At 40.1% G+C, this 27,316-nt stretch overlaps 1 protein-coding gene across 3 annotated transcripts in view; it reads right to left on the bottom strand.

Moving 5' to 3' along the window:
• FBXW2 (F-box and WD repeat domain containing 2) overlaps positions 1–27,316 on the bottom strand; it is a 128,142-nt gene that overhangs the window by 39,766 nt on the left and 61,060 nt on the right. Inside the window, exons 5-6 of one of the 3 annotated variants that reach the window (XM_076068733.1) lie at positions 13,334–13,467; positions 7,541–8,186 (exon numbers count right to left, since the gene is read on the bottom strand). In XM_076068733.1, the coding sequence (XP_075924848.1) occupies positions 7,764–8,186; positions 13,334–13,467 (557 nt within the window). In that variant the 3' untranslated portion in view covers positions 7,541–7,763. Of the gene's footprint in view, positions 1–7,540; positions 8,187–13,324; positions 13,468–27,316 lie in introns of those variants that run through there. The other 2 variants (XM_032958970.2, XM_032958971.2) reach the window with 2 other exon arrangements.

Here is a 27,316-nt window from a genome sequence, read left to right as displayed (position 1 = left end):
CCCATATACAGATGTTGGCAATATTTGCCATAGGAGAGAATGAGCATCAGGCCAGACGTATTTTCCAAACACATCCTCCACATCTGCTTGTCCAATGGGTCACTTGTTTTTTATATTCCTGGCGATATAACAATGGCATTGCAGACAGACACTAAGATTTATTTGCACTTTTCAATGGTAAGTGTTCCGTGTCAAGGGCATGATTAATACCACTAATTACTTTTTAAGTTTCTCATTAATAAAACTAAAAAAAACCTGTTAATGCACTTAATCCTCACACAGCAAGGCATTTTGAAGCCGTCAGATTGTTCTTATGATTATTAAGACTCGACGGAATTGCCTAAAGCTAAGAATGGTTCCCTCATGTGACACATTAACAATGGTACAGTACAACTTATGAGGCAAACGAGGCAACAGACTGTGATAAACGACACAACATTTAAACATTAATTCTCTCCCAGGAAAACGTTTAGCTTTGTTCTGTTATAAGGAAATGTGCTTATATATACTTAATGATAAATTATGTTAATGGGGAATATTGACTGCTGGGAGATAGGGGGCCGTTTTTGAGCTACCGGGGTATATCTGCACTTTTATTTTAAGCATTTGCTTTTTTATAAAGTTGCTTCTATTAAACTCTATGATTATAGATATCTTCACGCATGAGGCTTGTAGTTTATCATATTGGGATAGTGTACAGCTATTAGAAATGGTGACCTATACCTGGTTTAAATATAAAGTTCAAAATAAGGATGTCATCTTGGCCAAAGTCATTGATGCAACCACACCGCGACAACGCGTTCTACCTTCTGCCAGATGCTGCAGGCGCTGCAAAGCAGCTAAGATCTGCCCTAACAGTGTCCCACCATTTACTCTTAGGTCTTAAATATCAGGCCACCTAATAGTAAACAATACAATAATACCATATTTTATTTACTTAGGATAGCCTTACCATGTAGTCAAACTATTTTTTCCACAAGGGGAATGCATTGGTCACTTCCTCGCTAAAGAGGGAGGAAACCAGAGTGCCCGGAAAACATCCATGCATGCACACTAAGAGACAACATTCTACAATCCTACACTCTCGACAAACCTAGTACCACCATGTGTGAATTCAACAGCAAAAAGCACTTGAAGAAACTCCCAATATAAGAATATGGAATTTCCACTTACTGACTCAGGGATGTCGACAGATGTGAGAGTTGTCTCTTGCTCACCCGAGCACAGACACTTTGACACAAATATCTCTAAAGCAGTGTTAATGGTGAGGGTAGTAAGGTGGTGGGGTATTTCGTCTGCCCACACTCGATAAATACACCACGATGCACATTGCAATTCTGTGCTTTATTTAGAAGCTCCATGTAATCATAACCAGGAATACCCGCATGTGGTAAAGACTGATTCAGGCAACACAACCACGAGTGTCGGTGCCTGCGGGTTCAGCGTGACCGAGTATAGGGAGAAACACTTGGCCCATGCCCATAGGGCGTGTGGAAATGAGAGAGGATGGTGTACATACGAGCAGGACTACTGTAAAACATGCCAGGAAGCTGCTATAAGAACTGAACAACCAAAGGTGTTGAAGACTGTGTGTTGAATCCAGCTTCTCAACATCAGCTGCATTATAATGTGTTGAAGGAAAATGTTATGGAACACAGCCGCTTAGTCTTAATTGGACAATATTGTGTGCTCTTCATCCAGATGTGAACACCACTGTGGAATGGGAGAGCCTCTTCCACCATTAGGATCACCCACATTATCTCTGGGTTTTCAAGCCCATTTAAACAGTTTCAGGTGCCATGTGGTCAGGCTGTGCCAATATCAAACATTCCTGGGGTATCTGGGGCAGCCAACTATGCTGCTACAGTGATGTGCCTGCAGGAAGCTACACACATGCTGAATGGCTGCTTTTTCCATGCTGAACACTGCTGACTCAGCAGAGGTCACTAAATGGTTTAAGCCAATTACTGTATTTTAGAATATTGGACCGTATCTTGTTGGTCTTGTCCACATTCAATCGCTACATATAGGGCAATGGTAGTGGTATCCATATGGAGGGAACAGTGTATATTCTGGGCATGTTGAGGAGTAGGAGTGAGGGTCACCATGTGATGATGCCTTCTTCTTTCATAACATTTATGAAGGGCATCTATTAGACATTCAGTGTGTGATACTGTCACACAAACGCATGGTTTACAGGTGTTGTGATCTAGGAGGCCACCTTCCATGAAATGCAATATGCTATTGTAAGTATTCACGTACATATAATTAAAGAAGATATTTGCATACCTATCAACCTTACGAAGATTAACTGCTTGGTAATGCTCCTTATGTTTTGTGCTTCCAAACCTGCTGGGGCTATGAGGTAACCAGTAGTTAGCAGTGTAGAAATACATTATTGAATCCATATGTTTAGAGTGCTGAGTATGTTATACCCTCATGTACTTTAGTTTTCTCGGCTGAAAATAACTACCCTGGCCAGCCTCGTAAAAAAAAGCCTCCATCCTGCTGACATTGCAATTTGCCAATCATTATGCCTCATCTCATAGCCTTTCAATAAACAAAAGGAATGAGGTGGCAGGATTGCAATGGGAGTGGTGTGTGCATTGTGTTGTTGTATTGTTCTATTGATAATATGGACAAAGTTGTTGTAGTATTAGTAGTATTGTGCGCTCCGTGGTCACAGAAATGGCTCGTAAAATAAAATATTTCGCAAGCACTGCTGAGATGCAGTTAAAACTGTGAGGTTGTTTTTCACCGAGGTGAAAGGTTTGCCTGAAAGAGCACATTTTATAGTTTCAGCCGTCTTCTCGAACAGAAGAAACACTAAATTTTGATTTAAAGCTTTCGTGACTGCAGGGATTCATATTCTTGGTTCTTTCGATAAAGTCACGTAGAAGGGAAACAATAAAATAATACAAATATAAAACAATAAAATTCTCACGACGTTTCGACTGCAACACAAGCAATCATCATCAAAACCACAGCAAGAAAATTTTAAAAAAGTGGCGGGTTTTTTTTTACGTTAGCACCACGGAGCGCGATTTGGCAGTTATTAAGATGGACGAGTCCATCTATGTTCGGAAAAGAGGAGGGGGGAGACGAAAATAATGGGTGCGGTCTGAAAGCCACCGTAAGTGTGAACAATCAATTAAGACCCGAAATGGTTGATCAAATCCTTCCAATGATTGCGAATCCAGAATCCATCTTCTCGGTTGAAATTGTCTCTGTTTGTATATGTGGATAGCCTCATGAACGAATCTCTCATGGTAGCCAGATGGCTTGCAAAGAACATCTGTCTTGGAGAAGTCAATGTCATGTGAGCCTACTGAATTATAACAGTGATCTGCCACGGCCGAGGTGTTGGTCCTACCGTGTTTTAGGTCTGCTTTGTGTTCACGAATGCGGTCCGAGACATGTCGTTTGGTTTCTCCAATGTAACTACTACCACAAAGGCAACTTAGTTTGTAGACGCCAGGGTATCGTATGTCCGGAATCACATCTTTTACAGACGGAAACAGATCACGGATTTTATGTAATGTGTTGAATCGGACCTAGATCTTGTGTTTATTCAAGATTTTGGAGATATTTTTTTGTGATCCCCACAATGTAGGGTAAAGTGATGGTTTTGAAAGGCTCTTCAAGAGGGTCCTTCTTCATGGTTGGAGTGATAGCTTTGCGGATTGTGTAGTCGGAGTAACCATTAGCCTTAAGAGCTTGGTGTACGTGCTTGAGTTCACTGGCTATGTGTTCCTGGTCGGATATGCATTGGGCTCTATGGTGCAGAGTCTTGATGAGGGAATTCTTCTGGGATGGATGGTGGTGGGAATCCAGTTTCAGGTAAGCATCCGTATGGGTAGCTTTCCTGTAGACAGAGTGGCTCATTGAACCATCAGGTCTCTTTTTTATTAGGACATCCAAAAAAGGTAGCTTGCCATCTTTTTCGACTTCCATGGTAAATCTGATGGCTGGGTGTATGGAATTGATGTGGTCGAAGAATTGGTCTAGAGCAGGCCGGCCATGTGGCCAGATGACAAAAGTGTCATCCACGTACCTCTTCCATAAGGTTGGGCGCAGAGTGGCAGTATGGATGGCGTCAGTCTCAAATTTCTCCATGAAAATGTTGGCTACAACCAGAGATAGGGGGGAGTCCATTGGGGTGCCCTCAGTTTTTTTATTTTATTGCTTCCCTTCTACGTGACTTTACTGAAAGAACTAAGAATATAGTAGAAACACTTTTATAAAACATACCAAAATGTGCCCAATGCAGTTACATCTGACTCAAAGGACAACAATGTTGGAGAGCAAAATATACACATCTGCACCACAGCTCAACGTAAATGCATAATGTAGGCTGTTTAAGAGGATGTTACGATAATCTACAATGACAGCCTTAGTTTGTCAAGTATGATCTCAAGGACTCCTCTAAGAATAAAAGTCAGAAAACTTTTACAAATACATATACCAAACATATGCTATTCCATTATTTATGACTTGGATTAAAGAAGTAGTTAAGGCCAGAAAAATTGGCATGTTTACATTATATATTTTTCCACTTTTTTACCCTAGTATTTTTTGCAAATGCTAAAGCTGCCCTGCAGTCTCTTCATTACCTATTATAATCTCCCAGAAATGTCTGTCCGTCCCGCGCGTGACGTCACTCCACGAGGCCCACCCCCCACTCATTAATATTCATGATGGGTAGATTTTTACACGAACGCAGAGGAAGGTCGAGCTGAATTAGATAATTTATTACGCAAAGTCGCTTCAAATATGACGTTTCTTTACAGAAAGTGACGGTAAAAAATAAATCTACGCAGCAGTGCTACATCCGTGCGTGACGTCACTGCAAAAGAGCCCCCCCTCATTAATATTCATGCCCGTGTGGAAATTTACACTAACGCACAAGGTCGCGCACTCCAAATGCCGCACCTCTCCCCAAAAACCATTAGTGGGTGCCGTCACTCCACATGGGGCAACCTCCCTCATTAATAATCATGAGCTGAACAATTTTTCTTTGAATATTTTAGATTTACTGTAATATACACCTGGCCTTTGGATGGGCAAAAAGGCTAGTCCTTAATACTCAAGGTGTTCAATGCCTATCCATCCATATTATATAATGCAGATAGCTCCATGCCTTCCCTAATGGCCTGTAAGCTGAAAGACTGACCTGTGTTTTTAAGCAAGTATCAGAATCGGAGTCTTTATTTATCCTGGAGGAATCCGATGAGCTATGAAGCTCGTTTTCACAGATGTCCAGTAAGTAAACATATCAGTTTCTATCAAAATTTATATCAGTTTCTGTTTTTAAATAGCAGTGGATTACAATGAAAATAATACATCATTATTCAAATTACCACAACTTTCAAGGGCTCACTTTGTATCATAGGTCTCCTTGTCCATGGCCGATTAATGGTAATCTATAACTGATTCCATTCAATGGCAAGCACAAGAATAGCTCTTAAGTAGATGCAGCATGTGCAGTGGATTATAACAAGTTAAGAGGATAATAATAGGGGTTTTCCCCTTTTTTCTGGCAACAAAACTGAAACCTTTTTACAAGGATTCATGTCTGCATTAACCACAATACCTGCAGTCAAAATGCAAACAAAAAACATACTATGATAATATATGCATTGTCCTTGAAACTGATTGGTCCACACCCAGGGACGGCTTTCTTTTGAGCCTCGACCCAATTGGTGCTCGACCACAGGACGCCAAAGGCGTAAGTGTGGTCAAGCAGGTATTGTGGTTAATGCAGACATGAATCCTTTTAAAAAGGTTTCAGTTTTGTTGCCAGAAAAAAGGGGAAAAACCCTATTATTACATTTTGGTACTGGCGAAGGAGGTCTAATGAAGTTAAGAGGAGTTTTACTGAATAATAATACAGCAGAAAGAGAAACACGTGATCTTCCACACACGCGTGTCTCGCTTTTCCTTGCACTCGTTTGCTTGTACAACATTTGCTCGCTCTCTTGCATGCATGTATGGTCTCCTGAATAGGGTAGTGCAGCCTATTACAGGCTGTTGGTGTAAGTGCTTGTTCGTGAACACCTATTAAGGCTGGCACGGCACAAAGGGGTGTTGTGACCAGCACCACCTCCAGCTGCTGATGTTTACAAATGACAAGATATTTGCTTAAAGCATAGTTGACCGAGTGGAGGCCCACGATCGGTTCAGACTGATGCTAGCCATTGTCGGCAATACAATTCAGGTCGCTAGGTACATAGCGCAGTGCACAAACCACGATGCTGCCGCTTGTGAATGCAGTCTAACATACACACTTGCTCGCTCGCTCGCATACATACTTACTTATATACACAATAATTCGCACACACATACCCAGTCTCAGGCTGTACCTATGCTCTTGATTTCTGTGCTTCTGTTGGAGAAAATTATGATTATGGAAATGATAATATTGATGATGAATGATTATGATGATGAATCATTTAGTAAAGGTTATTATGTATAATTAGACCTGTCAGTACAAACACTATACATCATGTTCATTGAGTACTCCATGGGTGCCTGACAGCATGCATTTTGATGCACACATATTTTGGACATTTACCAAATTTTGTATGCTGCTTGTAACATGGGATGCTATTCTACATTCTAAAATGTGTATAAGCATTGACTTAATTACTGAATGCATATGGTCGATTTCAAAACATTTGGAGAGTATTTGGAAGTATTATTGCAAAAATATAATCAGAAAAAACGTGAAATTATAAATTGGGCATATTTTAAAACGGCGAGAACACTTCATGAATTGGAGACACAAAGTGCACATTTTTAATCATATGCATCAACAGATTAGCAATTAATAAAAAAAATATGGCTATGCTAAAACCAATTATATATTATACAAATATTATTGTTATTTTATTCAGTGCATCTAAAGTTATCCTGTAAGGAAAACATACATATACAAACAAATAGATAAGGAATAAACATTGAACAAATTACAGACGGCCTGCATGCAACAAAGTCTGATGACATATCCAATCAATAAGCTTCCATCACCTACATCAGGCAGCATGTCTGCGGGTATGATAGTAGCTCTACATCACTACAAAACGGATCAGAAGTGCACTACATTCCATCCGTAAATGCCATATTTGGCATCAAAACACAACCATCTACAACCAGAGCTCTGCTGTTACCCATACAGCCACCGCAGCTTCTGAGCCAAGGCAGCACATGCAAGTTTCCAAGTTGTGTTCGACTGGGAGCCCTAATGGTACACATGTGGCGCTATATTTCGATTTAAAGCTTTCGTGACTGCAAGGATTCATCTTCTTTGGTTCTTTCGGTAAAGTCACGTAGAAATGAGAATAAAATAATAAAATAAAACAATAAAATTCTCACGACGTTTCGGCCACAACACAAGTGGCCTTCTTCAGGTGAAAGGAACAAACCTGTGGGGACGACAGAGCTACAATGTCGTCCCGACAGGTTTGTTCCTTTCACCTGAAGAAGGCCACTTGTTGTGGCCGAAACGTCGTGAGAATTTTATTGTTTTATTTTATTCTCATTTCTACGTGACTTTACCGAAAGAACCAAAGAAGATGTGGCGCTATGTTCTTTTTTTCGGGTTTCGATATATCACTTTAGCTGAGTCGCGAATTTGGCCACTGCAGAAGTATATGCAATGGGTGGATATGTGGGCAAGGCGACAGCTGCAATATTGCAAAGTTATTCCACTGATAGTGCTCAACACATGCTGCTCGAGTTAAATGTTTCCGCGTGGACAAAACTTATAAGACCACACAGTTGACGAAAAGTTTTTTTTTTTCCCTGTGGTCACCTCGCTGATGTACACCGAGCACGTACCATTCAAGAGCGTTCGCGGCTGTGCACGTGGGGAATTCAGAAGAACAAGTATGACGGCGCGTTGGGACCTTATGGAGCGGCGTGTTGGCTTGCTTGCCTGGCGTGTCTTTGTGCCAAAATGCACACCCACGTGAACGCTTGCGACACAGCCTACCGTGCACACATCGCCACACACGCCCCTGCACCGTGTGGATAGACGGCGCCGAGTCGTTGCACTCGCTCCATTCCCAAACGTTTTCCCAAGGAATCGTGGAATGTGTTTGCGTGCATGCATGTGTAGATTTTCGCTGGGGGCTGTTACGGTGAGAAACCCTGACAGCTGTCACAATGGCAAACGGGTTATTTCCCTCGAGTAAGCACAAGGACACGGGAGGAGAAAAGGAAGCAAGAAGAAAAAGATTAGATTAAACCCCGGGAGAAAAACAGTGAAGTAAAATTTACAATAAAAGTTCTATACCAGCCATGACTAGGGCAATACGAGAATGTTTTACTTGAGAAATTATATTTAATATACTTCATGACTTCTTATGAATAGATAATTTGCCAGAGAGGCAATGTATTTTTTTTAAATAAAAGTCACCTTTGATTATGTGAACATTAATTCATATTTAAAAGGGCCTTTCAGATAATATGAATTCACAAGATATAGCTCAATATTACAATAATTTCATGGGAAGTGAGAAAACTTTTAAAAGTAAATGCATTTTAAACAAGAGTACACCCGCTATTGTTGCCTGAAGCACAAGTGGCTTAAATGTCCTCGGCCTTTCATGTATGTATGCATGCATGCTGAACTTCTTTTCTGCTCCTCATAGCCAACAGTGCTAATCGGGGGTGCTGTTAAAGAATAACTACCAACGTTGTTTTTACATTGTCAATCAGTGAGAATCAATGTTCTCAGGACAAACATAACTATCCAACACTTTTGCAAAGAAAGCAACTTTAAAATAGGATAAAAAAAATTTTAAGATCAACGTGTGGGGCAGCACAATGCAGTAGGCGGATCTCTTATTTTTCATTTCATTTCTTAATTACAACCAGTTTTGAACCACAAATTATTAATCAATTGACTTCATGGATTGTACCCATTAGATGTAAAATGCAGGCTTTGGTTGATGAAGAAACTTGCCAGAGGTTTTAACCCATGTGGTTTACAAGAGGTGACAATGCATATGGGTCAACGGGTTTCTTTTTTTATATTCATATACATATAAAATACACCATTCTGGTGTATATTCATTTATTTCCATTAAAAATCGTCAAAAAATCCTCCACAGCTACGGAACAACGGTGTTCTGCTTCTGCCCGGCTAGTGCAGAGAAGTGAAGGGTCTGAGGTAACCACGTGACGAGATTAACTTTTCCAGTTTATGTTTTGGTGAACTCTTGCCTGCAATGGTAGTTAATGCTATGGATAATACAACAAGATTAAAAAGGTAAAGATGCAGCCATAAAATTGTTTGCTCACGCCATTGTTGGTGGAAGGGTCTCCAACATAGAGCCCCTTTTGGAGGGTATGTGGCCAACTCTTTCACGCTGGCATGACATCTTAAAAGAGATGTCGGACATTCGCACGTGACCTGCAATCAACTTACTGTGGTGCACCATCATTAGACCTCCTTTGCCAGTACCAAAATGTAATAATAGGGTTTTTCCCCTTTTTTTCTGGCAACAAAACTGAAACCTTTTTACAAGGATTCATGTCTGCATTAACCACAATACCTGCAGTCAAAATGTAAACAAAAAACATACTATGATAATATATGCAGATGACGCCTTTTGGCGTCATCTGGTCGAGCACCAATTGGGTCGAGGCTCAAAAGAAAGCCGTCCCTTGGTGTGGACCAATCAGTTTCAAGGACAATGCATATATTATCATAGTATGTTTTTTGTTTTCATTTTGACTGCAGGTATTGTGGTTAATGCAGACATGAATCCTTGTAAAAAGGTTTCAGTTTTGTTGCCAGAAAACAGGGGGAAAACCCTATTATTACAATGTGGTGTACCAATTTATACTGCCCAAGTGGGCATAGGCTGGGAGATGTAAGAAACTTTCCCACCGTTTCAGGTTCTGCGCCAGGAGATTAAATCAGGCCGGCAACCTCTGAATTGTAACCTGGGTATGCTAACCACTACGCGTTTGCCGCACCCCATGGGTAATGTATGCTAATAGTAACCGATTGGACTGATGCGAGCACCGGCACCGACTAAGAAAAAAAGCAATGTAACACGGGGAGATGGCCGAATACGCAGATATACTTTCCGTAGCACAGAACCACTGAGAAACACAAAGCTCTCATTGGCCTGTGCCTGACAATAATTATGCATAAATCAGTCCAACAAACATGCCCATTGTCAGATCCAAAGAGAGAATAAAAGGTTTTGATTGAAAGCTACCCTGACAAGTCCATCACCAAGCACAATGCATGCATTCTCTCAAACGGCAATTCTTTTGGATTCGATTTCCAGCATGTTATGTACACCTAAAGATAGTCAACGGAGCGTAATACCTCATCTTCTTATTGCCTCTGCTGAGCCATATTAATCAGTTAATTTGTGTGATGTGTATAGAACATTAATGTCACACAAAACAAGCTTTGCGCTCTTGATTTTTGAATTATATCGGAGCATATTAGATTGATTTAAGTGTGTGTGGATTTTAATTTATTTTTTACTTGATTTTGTACGTTTTTTTCCCAGAATAAAATGGTTTAATGTAAATAAATAAGAAATTTACACCATGTTCCTGTTGAGGTACGATTGTAATAGCAAAGCCAGATGTTATACACGAAAATAGCACAATTTCGCAAACTGCAACATATGGCAGGATAAATTATTCATCACACAAGTAGAAATTTTTAAGTGCAAGAAAATTATTTACAGGGTGCTAAGAAGGCAGACCTGACTTTGGTACTGTAAATAGTAGTTTACTGTCAAGCAGGGAGAGATGGTGGTTCGTAACTAACCGCACACATGCTCAAGCGGCAATGTTACAAACAGCACTATCTCTATTCTTTGGGTCTTTCGGTAAATCCACGTAGATAGAAAAATAAGAAAATATCATGACGTTTTGATCGCAACACAAGCAATCATCATCAGGTGAAAAAATATAACGGGAGAGCTGCTGAGGCAAGAAAAAATATAGCGGGAGAGCTGCTAAAGCAGGATGTTATATAGGTTTGAGATGGGTGTAGCCCAAGGGTAAGTGGGCGGGGCTAGCGATGGAATTTGCGAGTAAATGTAAGATCGGAGAGCTGATATACCTCCACGACCACGAAGCTGTGGAGGTGGCCATTGTGTTGTGAGAGATTAGCGTGTCAATGTAAGAGAACCACTGCAGCGGTGGCTGTGTTCGTGAGAAAGGCTCAACGAATATAAATTCCCCGCAGTCACGAAAGCTTTAAGTCAAGCACTATCTCTCTTCCCTCCAATCTCAAATATTCTACTTGGTTAAGTCACAAATACATTCGAAATATATAATTCAACAAGCTGATTTTTCAGGAAATATATCCTCACCTCGCTTTATCCAATATCTCTAGAGTCATAAATATTTTGGGAGAAGTCGCATGTGCATTGGAGATTATTCATTGGGTTTGCGTATTTAAACAGAATGTTTATTAATGTGCATCGCTTCTTGGACTATGTTAAAAATAAACAGTATATTTACATGCCCTCAGCTGCTTTCACAGGTAAATGGTTTTCCACTCACCAATTTCTATTATCGGAGAGCCCATTAGATAGCATCCAACCAAAGAAATTTACAGGATCCAGCCAACATAAGCAACCAATTTGCCAGATCCGTTTTCTTTCTCATTTCCAACAAACAGCTGTATCTGAGTGTCACACTCTTTGCATTAGCAGGCTTGATAAAAAGAGAAATAGCTTTTCTTCAATGCACCTGTCCCTACCTTTAAGCGCTTCCTGACATGCATTAACCCTCCTCTTCCTGCAATTCTCTCAACTGGGAATGAGATTAAAATTGGGTAAGGTTTGAAACAGTTTACCCCAGAACAACCATGTCTGTGGCTGAGCACACGGCTCGCTTTGTCTCTCTAGCCGAACTTTGAGAGATGTGTTTTTTTAAAGAGTCCTGTGAGTGACTCGTGCATCACAACATCTCAACAAATTTGATTCAATTCCAAACAAGGAAGCACATTTTAACAGAACCCAGGGAGTCAACTTGACCTTGGATGAGCTCAAGTTTATTCGATGGGACAATTCTATCACGAATGCCCTGTTTACAAGAAAATCCAGTTACTCGTAGGTATAATGGAGGTGCCAGTAGAAGCTTGCGATGTAAGCACTAGGTCAGTGGTTCCTATCCTGTGGTCCATAGACCACTGGTGATCCACCAAAGCCATGGGAAGTGGTCTGTCGAACTGTTGTAGGCACTACAGTTGTGAAGTAGTTTTATATTTAAAACAATTTATTGGTGCACGGTCTGTAAAAAAATGTTTGAAGGTTTAAAGTGGCCAGAAAGGTTTGGAACCACTGTACTAGGGCCGCTGAACAAGTTCCATCACAAACCCATCTTGTCTCTGTGACCCACTGGGAGCTCACCTGACTGACACGCATTCTAAACTTTAAAATGTTTGATCACCCCACCCCAGTAAATGACTTTGTATTTTAGTGATTGCTGTCTTGAGCATCACAGACATAAATATACCTCTCAAAAGCTTTTATTTTAGAACAGCAGTATTTAAAAAATAAAAATTCAACTATTATATTAAATTTTCTAATAATAGGGATTAGAGATAAAATGTTACTGCTGATGAATTTAAACTAGAATGACAACATTAAGTGTTATAGTGATAAATTATCTCTCTGCCGTAAGGTTTTTAACGAGCATCCCAATCTTTATTTGATTAAAAAAACATTAAGTTAGCATATTTATGTATTCCCAAATAAAGGAATGCAACAAATTGTATCCTAAAAGGCAAAGTTAAAGCTTGAAACTATTCAAAAATGGAAATTATAAAGCTTAAGGGGGGCAAATTATCATTCAAGCGCGACCTTAAAATATGGAAATCAGTTGTGTGCCTTGAAGCATTAAAAGTGCTGATTTGTCAACAGTAAACTGGCACATCTGAAAGTGACGAATACATTTGACACACTCGATTATCGTAACATGAGTCTATTACTAATTGAATATCACAATCATCTTAAGTCAGTCTATATCTGGATGGGTGAATTATCTGCACTGTGGTTAGAAAGCTCAACTTCAAATACAGGTGGAGGTCAATTCTGCCCATCATTTTTCCGAGACGAAAAAATGTTATCACTTTGTGGGAAGACGAAAGCATTCATCTTACTGATATGCCTCCCAACATGGGAACATGAAATATCAACTATTTTCTCAGTGTTGCCAATATAGATGAGCCGGGAGCTGCTGACTTTTCACTGCGCGAATAGAGAAAGGGCTTTCCTTCACCGATGGCAGGCTAAACCGGTAGCGACGCACAGCATCGGAGACCCAGCTCCCTCACCATTGTTACCTTGGTGACCCACTCCGAGTGTCCGGTGAGCGTGTTGAGACAGGCGGCGGACGAGAGCGACCAGATCTTGACGGCGAAGTCGGCTGAGCCGCTCACCAAGATGTCCAGCTCATCTCGGTAATCCACGCTGAACACTGCGTACGGAACAACCGCGGCACACAAGCGCAAACACAGCGAGCACGCTTTAGAAAATTAGATGTATATTTAAGTTTCCTTTGTGCCTTTACTCCCACAATTGCATGCATTGAATAACGAGGCAAAATTTTTATTATTTGTAACAATTGAGAGTGGGTGTCCATGCAAGCTGGGGTTGGGCGGCCAAAATGTACATTATTTGTAACCGTTGGGAGTGGGTGTCCATGCAAGTTGGGGTTGGGTGGCTTAGCTACATAGAAACAATCTGGGTACAATATTAGGTCAAGTGGCTATAGCTTGGATGTTTGCTGAGCAAATTTAGAATATGCTTATTGCCTAAAATTCATTTGTATGTGGAAGTTATTGGTCAAAAGTGCATTACCCGTTCCACCCATCACCCTTGATAAAATCCCTAAACATTGAGTAAGCAGCTTTGAAAGGTAGCAATACACACTCTGGAGCAAATGAAAGAAAGAATAAACACAGCATGTTCTGGGTTCAAGAGCAGTATGCTTCACAGTTCTCACTTTGTCCCTATGAGCAGAAAAGTAATTGGCTGGTCGAGTATAGTACGTATTGAGGGTGATTTATTTCGAAGGCCAGTTTAACATGCATCTAGGAATGTTTTGTAATGTTAACCCTTTGCGAGGACTTAAAAGACATCAATTTGGATATGTATATAAATGACCAAAGTAATATACGTGACTAGCTTTACTACCCGGCTTTGCACGGGACTTGGATTCACCACGCCCGGCCGCCTTTGTCCCCCCAGTGGCGATGTTCACACACACCACACCAGTTACTCGTTTGAGGCTGAGTCTACCTAGGGGAGGCCCAGGACCGGTTCAAATAATCGTCACCGGTGGTGGCCGTGAGCGGGAATCGGACTCGGGTCGCCAGGTTTGTAGCGCAGCGCGCTAACCACTACACTACCGCTCCCCCCACACACACGCGCGCGCGCGCGTCCATAGGTACACATACACGCGCTTGCTGCAGACACAACTTTCAGGGTGCGTACGGCAGTAAACGACTCAAATAATAAAGCAATGCTGCGCGAAGAACGCCTTCGACCTGCAACACATTTGTATTTCACTTTACCCGCGGAGGGTTGGGGGGGGAGGGTGCGTGACATGAGCAGGCACTCAGTTACGCTTCCGCATACGGGTCACATGACAGATGCGACGTCACAGCTCACTTGCTGTGCAAAATATATGCATTATTGCGCCCCCCACCCCCCAAAAAATATACAAAAAGTGTATTTTTATAACTTTTGCATGGTGTACAGTCTGGAAAGTACCCACATGGCAAATTTCAAGTTTGTTGCATGTCGGGAAGTATGCTAAACATTTTGAACAGACACACATTCACACATTTCCCTTTCATATAAATAGATTTTATCTATCCGTGAGATTTAAGACCCCAAGAACATATACTGGTGCAACGAAATTTAATAACATGTTATAAAAAAAATTTGCCTCACCAACTGTATTGAAGGACAATAAATGAAAGTGTTTCATCATGATCAAATTAGCACCAGCTGTAATTAATGAACTCTTGCATGAAGGCCTTCCTGCATATCTTCACCGTCTCTCGCAGTTTTGCAATGCCATAACACATCTCTCATGCTCTCGGGCGTGTTACCAGTCTCAGTCTCGTCAATCGGCAATCATCTCTTCTAGCGATGTGTCCTTTGCAAGTCGATTTTTTATGCAGTAATTATGCTAAGTTGTGTTTCTTTTTTTATCCATGTATTCTATTTCAGTCCCTCAGTAAAAATCCCAGCATGCATATCTCCAAGGTGATAATCCATCACTAAGGCTATTCACAATGACATAACAAGATATTTTCCAGAATGTTAAATTGTAGAAATTAGTGTTTATTGCACGCATAAGACAACTGCAGCACTTACTCAAATATAATCATCGGCTTTTTTGTAGACCATAGCCTGAAGGCCACATGCATTCTCCAGAGAACTCTTATAAATCACTGACAAGCCCATGATAAAAAAAATCGAATTAAATGTTTGTTTATGGAATTGGTGTATGTGCTAACAATGCCACAATTAGTCAGTTTACAATTAATAATTTGCAGACAAAAAGTTACTATAACCAAGTTACATCACAGCTACATATGCATACGAAAAATACTATTTCGCTCCAAAGCCACTTAAAAAAAAATCTTGGCCTCCTAGATTAATGGACGGGCAACCATTTTTGTAAACATATAGGGGAAATTTGTATTCAATAATATCTACAAATCCTAAGCAATATATACACAATGTGTTTATCGCATGTAAATGTATGCGCAGTATGAAGTGATCAATTCCTGTACCACAGCATGTCAGGACATCCAAGTGGAGCGCACATTATCACAAAAAAACCTGTGAACATTCTATAAATCAATGATTACACATTTTACATAACTCATTTAAATTATTGTAGATATTAGAGCTGTGTAAAAATATGTAAAAGAAATCAGGTTCATTATGAACATTAACATTTTATACATATTATAAGCACGGTTGGCTACACAGTGCGAAAGAAGTTCAACATACATATGTATAGTTATTTTAAAAGGTCCTACAGTGTTTATTTATTTATTGTTGCTAGTCTATCAGTCTAATGGCCTACAGAAGTGTTCTTCATTGTAAGACCCGCGGGCCACTGGCGGCCTCTGACAATACAAAAATGTGAAGACACCCCTTGCGGTCGGGTGTGGTGGCCCCTCACACCGATGTTTTATTGGCAAAAGTGGCCTCCATCTGAAAGTGTGTGAAGAACACTGGCCTAGTGACCTTTTTTATTTTTGTATCCATTGCTAACATATGACATGCAACTCAACAGTTAGACAGCTTTTGATAAACTATTTTTCTTTTGAAGTCATTTATGTAGATACCTCTAGTGTGGCTAGCTATAGAACAGAACACTGATGTTACTACTGCCTCCTGCCCCAATCAATTTTGGTCCCAAGCAATAATACCCAATTTAAGCTCTCATAACTACGTGCTTCTGAATCAAGCTCAAACACAAAATGTGTTGTGTTGGTGGCTTGATTGGCCTCTGTGAATACCTCGAAGGGCTCACCTTTGTCCCTCGTCTAAGTAGTGCTTGCACAGTGAAGCTGGGCTCAATGGTACCAACTCAGTATGTGGCATGTTATGTTGTAGCCAAGGAAATGGCTGAAAACATGGATAGTGTATCGTGGTATCCATGGTATACAAACGTTACGTTGTTTTAACAATCTTTCTAATGCATTTACAGTATTCAGTACAAGCAAAGCCAATGCACGATTTTAAACCTATGCGCAGAATGCACTTGACTCTCACATCAGTTAGGCACCTTCAATCAAGGACTCCAAACGTATCAGTTGCATTTTTAGAAAATGTGCCATTGTAAAATTGTTCCCACGTGCAAAGATATGCAAAATTTGGTAAAATTATTAAGCAGCCTCTCCTTAAAAATCTTCAGTTCGGCTTTCCTGGGTAAATAAATTACATTGTTTTTAATAATACTTATTTCACCAACACACATGTAAATAAGCAGGAGATTGACAATGCATACAAGCATGTGATATTCATCCACAAGGATATGTTAAGTAAATTGTGTGCAATGTCCAGTGAAATAAATGAGAATACTCACTGGATTGCTATTAAGAAATTAGAAAATTAATCAAATCATTACACCTTTTAAAATCCTTGATTCAGTTTCCCAAATGTACAAAAAGTTGCAAATGCATCATTTTTTTACTTTAATTAACATCACTAAAGTCAACAGGAATGTGAACTTTCCCCCACTGACTTAGGGTTATAAACAGGAGATGAGAAGAACTGCTGCAAAGCTCATTTGAACAAGAACCACTCACTGACTTTTAATTTAACAAATAAATATCATTGGAAACTTAATGAATGGCAGGTTGAGTCCTCACACATGGACTCGAGAGCTCAACCCATGGAATTGCGAAGCCACACACACGGAAACGCTGATGCGCACGGGAAAAAAACACAAGCGAGGCAGCTCACAATACAGCGCACAAGCGAGTCCAGGTATGCACGCAATCACGGGCACCTCAATGCACACACATTAATCAGATGTGCTTTCATGAACAAGTGCCAGCATGCATGTCAGCCTCACTGAGACCACTCGAGGGTGTTACAAACCAGCGGGAATTGCAAACTGCACTTTCAAAAGAATGTAACAAAATTGTTGCCTGCATGTCATAGGCATACGAGCATTGCATTACGAATTAACATAACATGATTTTTTGTTCGCTGTGCACTTCAGGCATTGTTACATGATAATAAATTACAGGGGCATGCACTTCCATATACCTCACCGATCCACACATGAACACATGGACTTAAACATGCAAGTGCAAATACATGTATACACATTTTATGTCCAGATATAGAATATATAAAACTGATATAAGTGCAAATCACAATCATTATAACCAACAGAAATTTTTTTTTTAAGAAACTGGTATTAATAAAGAAAGCTGCAATATGGGCTGAAGATAAATATTCACCTTTATAAGCACTAATAATTTTAAATTAAAGTTGTTGAAAAAAGATGGGGCAGTGCTTAGTGTACTGCGATACGAGGTCTATTCTCAGACTCCGCTAACTTTATTGTCAATTGATATTTCAACCTGTCCTTGGCACCCCTTTACCAACCCGAACGAGTGTGGTAAAGTATGGTCAACAACCCCTATCACCGACATCGTTTGGGAAGGCCTTCACCCAACTGTGAAATGACAAAGGATTATACATTTTTATTTATTTACAAAAATGGTAATCTTAAGCAAATAACAGCAAAGCATGTAATAGCAGCAAAGCATGTAACGTACGTGTACTATATAGGATGCAATAAAAGAGACTCCTTTGCAGACAATGACTGAGGCTAAATAACGCACGGTAAATGAGAGCGATGTCAGACACCAATGTGAATTGACGTGCACTGTAGTTGCTTTGTAGGCAGAGCACATCCACTACGCCTGCAAACACAACCATCAGCAGCACATAAATCCCAGCGCCAACAACAAATCCCACAACTCATTCCACATGACAGCATGCGCTGTTTTGGAATTCTGTTCTTTGAATTAAACAAAAATATTTAAGGAAAACACAATTCTTTAGTTTTATAACGCTCTTCCATAAAATAATCATTTGTGCAGACTTCTACCCACAGATTTTCTTTTCCAATGTTCTTTTATTAATGTGGCAGCATTGTGCCAAATTATGCATTTTCACCAGGATTGTAGACATATGTGCTTTGCATATTTGATGGCATTTTCTATGCAGTGGAAAGACCTCACCAACAGTTAATGCATACAAAATTATGCTTTATTTTCCATGCTCTGATTTACTGAAGGGTGGGGGGTGAAAGGAGTACACACACAGTATTCCTGCCAGCATGTGTTAACATGTGTGAACTTTCTCCATTATAATTCCAAAAATACCATAGTCAAACATCTTAACAAAGAACTTCTTTAAATAAATTGAGCTTCAATGAGGTTATCCAAAGTGAATAAATTATTGCTCTGAGGTGGGTGTTCGCAAGCAAACAAGTCATATATCCTAGAGCTGCAACTATCAACTACTGAAATAATCAACTAATATCTTAACTATTGCTTTGATTAGTAACATTTAAAAATTATGATTACATAATATACAAATCATGCAACCAGACCCAAGGAAGTGATGATGACGTCATTGTCATCATTCTTAATCACGTTTCCTGTGTTTACAGGGCACCGATTTAAAACCGAGATCGACTGAACGATTAAAGCCATATCCAGAACCCGTTTTAAAGATATATATACAGAATATATACATATATACAGAAAAAATGTATTGATTGAAAGAATGATTTTTTCCCATATAAGCAATATGTTACTTGATCATTATCAATATTATACATACTATTTATGCAATTACAAATTTTCTATGAAAATCTATGTTGGCAGTTGCAGAAATTTGATTGGCTGCCATTGCTCACATTTCCTCTTTTTTTTGTGTCCCCTTCCTCATGCGAATGATTAACAAAGGGGGGCACAATCTTTGCTCCCACTATGCAGTGATATTGTGTGATGCTCGGCAAGATTGTGAATTCAACAGTGAATTGCTACGCCAGGTACAATGAGCGCTTCTCCACTTACCCATAACTCAATCAGGGCCACCCATAATACCAGGAGGCAAGCTGCAACATTCATCTAGCATAACAATTCAGCATTAAAAGTGTTCACAGTGCCTGCTGCAAATCCTTCAACAACTATACTTGAAAATGTGTACATATTAAGCAAAAAAATACTTTTTTCAACGAACAATGACTAAACCTGCTTAGGATGTATGTGTTGTCCCATTGGAATCTCCTCGCCAAAATGTTCTGTTACATGCACCTTCGTGTGTGCCAAATGGGCCTTTAATTCTCCCATTTAATGGAATAAAGAGAAAGGACGCGCTTCATGAGAGAGCTAATAATGCCTGCCCTGAGACACACTCATGCCACCCGCCGGAATTTACAATGATTACTTCACAAAGTCATACACATACAATAAACCAGCAGAAAGAAATGTAAAAAAGCTAAATAAATGATTGGTTAAAGAAAATGTTTAAACGGTGAGAGTTGTACAAATCCATTTTGTGAACAAAACGTTTAACAGTGCTTGTAATTAATTGTTTCCAATGCATCATTTAATTGTTTGAAAAAAAAATTTAAACAGGGGATGTTGCTATTTTGAATTGCGATTTTTATTTTTGAGAGTGGGAAGGCAGTCTTATTTACTATGAGCCAAAACAAAATGTGTTGTGACCCATAATTCAAGCATATTTTAATTACTGCATTAAGCAACACTTGCAAGTATGCCTATTAAATCAGTTCTGGAGTCAAAAGACCCCCCCCCCCGTTTTATATGCCAAGGCTGTCAGTACAGTTTCAGAAATGTTAATTCATCCCAAAGCACTAAATCCAACAGATGTGCAGGGAGGCTGATATTGCAAAGGAAAGTGTGTTTTATGATGTACGGCAGAGTGCACTAAATCAGTTTATTCAGCCAAGCTTCTTGAATTTTATCCTACACGTGTGTACCTTGTGTTGCAAAACAAAGCAGTTCTGTTTATATGTACTCTTTGTGTATACACACACATGAACTTTGGGAGCAGGCATGAATATTTTGATGGTAGTGTGGCATTGCAGCCAATATTTTCAGCATATATTTTACAAGAATGCTTGGCAGAAGTAGCTCGATAGCTGTGTTATAAAGGAACAAATCATAAAATAGTTATACCGTAAATATGGCTTGGTACTGTGTTCTATAAAATGAGAGCTGCAGTTATAAAAATATATATAAGGTGCACGTTGTTAAATACTGTAGAACATTATTGGTATTGACGTAAGCCTGAAACATTTTAGGAAAAATTCATTTTGTAATATAGAATATGCTTCATTTTTTTTTTCAAGATTGGGGGGAGGGTTGAAGAGTTGATCCATTTTCGAATATAAAACCACCCAATCCCTGAACTCAATTTACTGTTATACTATCAAGCATGCCATACATTTTAACATGTCAAAATATAGAACCGGTTCATAGCAGCCTTACATATTTAAGCACTGACTGTTTATCCTTGAATTACATTGACATGCTATAACCAATAAAACAATGCCTATTATATCCTCAGTACTGTGCAACAGCACCACTGCATTACAATTCCTGTTCATGCTCTCTGTGTTTTTAAAGCAAATGCGCATGTGATGTAAATTGAAGGGCTACCATTGTAAATCATGTTGTTTTCAGCGATGTCATAATTCCCCGGAGCAAGGACATTTATTCCCAGCAGGCCAGTTTCCCACACTCCCAGGCAATTCATAAATTGACAGCACACGCAGTACAGATGAAGAGTCAGCGCTCGCCTTGTTGTATATGCTGGGTATTGAAAATTTTATGAAAATAATAAAATAAAAAATTAAATTCGGAGAAATATGTAATTATCCGAAATTATGTTAAATTTATGTAATTATGCTAATTAGAGATGTAATCGTATTAATGCATGTGAATGTATGCGATTATGCTAATGTGGGCAGTTATGATCATTAGGCTTAGCTTCGTTGCCCAGGGTCGTATCATCAATCGGGATCGTACAATTAATTGTATGAAGTTATGCAGGTGTGCTGTAAGTATGCTAGATTAAGTTTGGCTTCGTTGTCTAGGTTTGTATTATCAATCAGTATAATATAATTATTCTTGCTTTAACATTTACTGATTATGTATTAATGTGTTTATGTCAGGTCTCCAAATTCAAATCTAACCGCAGGATACAGTTCTTATCATTAAGATTATTACACATGAACTCAGGAAAGAAACACTAAAACACTTCTGTGTTAAGTAATTTTAATTCTAAACAAAAACATGACACTCTAATATGCGAACTCTCATGCTTGGAATTACCCCCGGTACCATCGGGGAAATTTTCCTCAGTGAGCAGTACATTTAACCATCAATGGTTGCGTTGTTTCACTTTAGCAACTGCACATATGATTAATTCCACCGCGTAACACGAGTTTAGTTGGTGATAGGGAGAGTCTTTAAAACAGGCATGCAACGATATTCATACGAAAGGCAATAAAAGCAAATTATTATACCCCAAAGGCAAAAGTATACGTCAATAGATTCATCGGCAAGATTATATAATTAACGAAATGTCTTGGAATAAGGGTGTGCGACGGGGTGCGTGCCCTCCTACGGGAGATTCTTATCTTTGGCTAAGTTTTAATTCATTCGTGGACAAGATTATATAAAGACACAGGTTTAACAAGATATTCTCTCTGTGAGCGTGTAGATTCGTGACGACGGTTTCAAAAGTTTAGTTTGTATCGATGAATCTATTGGTAATTTATGCGATTGGAAGTAAAATCACATAAAAAATAATAAGAAAAAAATTAATGTACTTATAAACGACGTATTCTTATCACTCGATGAGCCGCGATGCCTTCACGGCCAGCTGATGGTTCATGCACTTTATAATTAGTCTTCTTATTGTGTGGATGCTTGGATTGTCTCTTTGGTAAATTCTTGTGTGAGCAGACGCCGGGAGCGTCGTGGGTTTGTGAGTGTGGGGGAGGGTATACGAACGACTGCTGGTTCCCTCTCTCTTGTCTTGGTTCCCAGCTGGTGCTGGTCGATGTGCGTGTGGGTTGAAACCATGGCGCGCTCGCTGGCGCTGACACTCTTGCTCACGGGCGACTGGTCAGGCTCTTTCCCCTGCTGGATGAGCCGAGTCGGCACAACGCTTGTCCGCTGGCAGCTGGCACCCTTGCTTGGTGGCACTGGTGGCGCTGCTGCGCGCTCACTCTGGCTCCGGCTCTCTGGCGATGAACGATGCTTTCGTTGATGGCAGGCTTGGTCGACATTTGGCGCTTTCCGCCCTCTCTCGCGGATAATGCTGGAATTCTCGTCAGCTTAGCTCAAACTGCAGTGGCTTTTGTGAGTCGATGCCCAGAGCGGAATGGTTTTCGAGCGATACTTCTTCTGATGGCGCTGAATTCGCACGGCGTAGCATGTCGCTACTCAGCGAGCCTCGCCATCCTGGATGAGTTGCGGAGTCTTCTTCTGCTGGCAGGCTTCTTCTGTGTCGGTGATGATCTCCTGCGGTCGGTGGCTGGCTGTTATCTTCGGTAGCTGGTCATCTTCGGTAGCTGATGGTCGCCGTCTTCTGCTGCTGGTAGCTGCGATGCAATGTTTGGCCCGTGTCGCTCTTTTTATGCCAAAATTTCTTTCTCTGCTCGCCTTCTCACAAAGGACCGGAACTTCCTTTGATCTCGCTCTGTGTTGTGGGGGGGGGGTTGTAGGTTTGTCCGTGTGTGTGTGTCTGTGTCATTTATTAAGCCATCTGTGTCTCTCCCTGGCTTGATTACTCTAGCCCTCCTCAAGCCATCTTTCCATCCGTGGAACACAGATACCCCACCTGCAATAAAAGCTCTCTGTAAGAGTAATTTCCCTCGCTCTGGGCATTACATTCTTTACTATCCCGTGCTGCGGGAAGACAAGGACGGTTGGGAGGCTCTTTTCCTATGGGATACAGTTTATCTTGCTGTGTAAGTTTGACCTATTTCGCCTCATCTCTTCTGGATAACCCTCGGTTTAATACTGCATAATTATTATTTGGTTTGTTTCCCAAGATTTGTGATTTAACATTATCATCACCACGTATTTCTTAGGGTTTATTAATTTTTGCTCCACCGCCTGTATCCTGGGTTTGTGCTGTTTTGTTCTCGAGTTATTGTTATTATCTGATATTTCGAGGTTAGAGAATTCGCTTTGGCTTAGGAATAACCCTGACTACCAGAATTATTCTTGATACTTCGGTCAGGTCGTGTTCTAAAATTATTAAAGGTGAAAAGAACATTAGTATTGAATTAATAAATGAGTAATGATCCACTGATGTAGATTGTGGCCTGGTTTTTAATTGGAGTGAGTGTGAGGATCGATAATGTTAGCTTCATCTTTGGTCGCTAAGTTTTGAAATTTTTACCATTTGTTAGCAGAAGCATTAAAAAGTTAACCAAAACGAAACGCCTGTTTGTTATCCTTCGTGGGGGTGGGGGGCGTGTGTGTTTTTTTTTATTTGACTTTATGACTGACCCTTTTCCGTTGGTGGGAGGGGAGGGTGTCATTATCTTTGCGAGAGTGACAAGACAGCTGCTCGAAAAGGGGGGGGGGTCCGTTTGTTTGTGCTCCCAGCGCCCCGCGAGTGATTATATATATAAAAAATATATTGGCAAAATCATTATTGATATCAAAAACAAAAAAATGGAAAAAGGCCTATATATACAACAGCCTGCAAGCAAACACATTTACAGGTTCCCACCATAATCCTGGGAACTGGTATGTGGACTATTGGTTGTGAAGAAAAGCTCAACAAACCACACAAACTATTGACCGAGTTCTCAGACATTTATGTGAACTGCCCGTCAATATCAATGTTCGCAAATAACTACATTTCCAGGAATATAAACGAAAACCTAGCACCCTGCTGTTGGCTAAGACAGTTAGTTATCCCATCATTGTGCAATGGGTCATCGTGTTTATCATTAGCCATTTTATTCCAAAAACCAGAGCAGGAATGGCATTCCTGTAACATCGCTGATGTTGCTGAAATGAAACTGACAGGGTTATTCCTGAAGACAAATGTTGCTCATAATTTGACTAAAGTAATTATATTATTGTATAAACGGCTCTCAAAATACAAAAGAGGGGTATAACAGCAAACATGAATGCATGATTCAGAAGCAAATTACAGCAATCCCTCGCCAACCGCGGACTTGCCAACCGCAGATTCATGTATAGATGGTTTATTATTAGCATACCAATTTACCAACTGCAGCCTGGAAATTTGAGTACCCACGGGTAAGCACGGGTTCACAACACCAATTTACAAATTTCGCGGGGCCGTGGTTCTCCTCTGTGCCATAGCACCATCTGTGGCCACCTGTGGTGCTGCATAGCTTATCAGCTGTCTGTCCGTGTTGTTACACAGTACTGTAATTCTCGCAGCGCATAGACCGCGTTGCATCACAACTGCATTCAAATTAACCCTTTTCGGTACCGAGACATCTGCAAGTTGCAGGGTGGATCCCGTTCACCACTGTATCTCGGAAGGCACAAGCGGTTAGTGTTAATTGTATTGTTTTTAAAGACAATGTACTCATATTCTTAGCTCTTTCGGTAAAGTCACGTTGAAGGGAAACAATAAAATAATAAAATAACAAAAATTCTCACGATGTTTCCACCATATATATGCAAACCGACACACCTGATGACGACCGTTTGTGTTATGGTCGAAACGTCGTGAGAATTTGTTGTTTTATATATATTTTATTATTTTATTGTTTCCCTTCAACATGACTTTACCGAAAGAGCTAAGAATATGAATTACTGCAGTCGCGAAAGCTTTAAGACAATGTACTCACCGCAGAGAACTGTAGCGACACGACCGCGCTCTATGATAGCTGGTGCCAAACTGTGCCACGCCCTCCCGCATGGCCTTGTGGGAGCCTCAGTACGTCTTCCAACCTGAAGACGTGCCGATAAAGTTATTTTATTTTAGTTATTCTTCCGATTCCATTCAGACTACGTAAGAGGGCGAGGCCGGGCCTAGCCCCTCCTTCTATCCACTTCTTCCCCCCATCATCTCATCGTCATCATCATCGTTAATATTCAAGGTATATGAAGCTAATGTACTTTTTATTTATGCCTTATGTTATTGTGTAATGTACTGTATGTTATTCGGTGTTCAATTAATAAAAAGGCAAGGTAGCGAAGCTATGACGAGTCTGACCATGGCCGTGGTTCCCCTAACCCCCTATTTCCCATAGGCCCTGTACTGTACTTTACCAACCGCGGATTTGCCTACCGGGGCCTTTTCCAGGAACCAAACCCCCACAAGTTGAGAAATTGCTGTACATGAAAACAAAAATAGCAAAAAAAATGGGTCACACTCTGTATTATTAATATAGTCTCAAATTTATCATGATGATTGGTTTTAACCACCATTCAAAAACGGCTGAGGCACTTCTTAAAAAACGGAATAGAATTTGATGAAAAGACAAAGAACCATACATAATTCTCCAGTGAGTAATTCCCTGAACAACAAAGGGCTTACGAGTGGCCTGAGGCAGGTATGGAGTTGTTTGCATTTCGAGGTTATTAAAACAAGAAATTCAACTATGCCGCAAAGGCATGTTATGTGCAACGGTGCTTCAAGACAAATGGTCGTGTCAGGCACTAGCTATTAATTTTCTGACAAATATACAAAAAGCATTTTTTATATTACTCATTTTAGAGAAATAATTCAAACATTTGCCAATTGCATACCATGAATGTTTTAAAAAATGTAGCGGAATGGATACATCTAATTAATAACTTATAACGAAATGTCAGGAATGAAAAGTCTGCCCTTCATTATAAACCGCACCTTGGATGTTGCGGTTCGTTTAAAACACTGTGCTTTGTGTTAGGACATACCTGAACACATTAAAAGGCAAAAGTTAATTGGGAGAGTGTACTCTTATTACATCAGATATGTTTCTGATTTAATGGGTAAGGAAAAAAAACAGGTGACTTGAGATTATATTATTAAAAATAACTGGAAAGGCTCAGAGGGCTTCATAGCAGTATCGCAATGCAAATTACATCCTGGGTGTATTCCGAAGTGCAGGTAACCAAAAAAAACCGTATCCACCAGTTTCTAAAGCTTATAAACATGATGTGAGATGGATGGCTTCATTCTGGTCTTTTAGGATCAAGACTGCACAAAAATAAACCCACCTCAGACTTGTGTTCAATTCTTAAGCACTAAACAGCCATGAGACTACAGCAGGGAGAACCAGCTGTATAGAACAACTGCTGTGTTTATTTCCACAAATAAAAACTTCCCAGAGTTAACATTGGTTCAACAATCTGTTTAACATAGGACTGATTGATAAGCCTGCGTGTCTTATTCAGTGCTATTTCTGGCCAGATAGCCTCTGCTGACAGTTCCGATGAAAAATCAAGTTTTCTCTAACTGGCAACCATAACAAATTGGTAATAGCTATGGCTTAAACAATGTGGAGCTTATAGGAAAGATTAAAGCCTGTATAGCCTGCACTGTGGCAAGATTTAGCAGACTTCTGAGCCATTTTTTTTTAATAATGAACCATAACAGGGAGACGGGTGAGTTGTGATGCTCGGTATACGGGGCAAGCAATATCTATCGGTTTACATTTCGCATGTCGAAAAGTTGGTGGAAAAAAAAACTCAAACGGTATGAAAACTATTCCCATAGCACTAAATAGTAAAGACAAAGAGCAATGG

This window comes from Petromyzon marinus, chromosome 22 (genome assembly GCF_048934315.1).
Source record: "Petromyzon marinus isolate PM22_M1 ecotype Great Lakes invasive population chromosome 22, UKy_Petmar_22M1.pri1.0, whole genome shotgun sequence".
NCBI classification, from domain to species: domain Eukaryota; kingdom Metazoa; phylum Chordata; class Hyperoartia; order Petromyzontiformes; family Petromyzontidae; genus Petromyzon; species Petromyzon marinus.
Note: the sequence above shows the minus strand (reverse complement) of the source record. Positions and strands in the feature narration are given on the sequence as shown.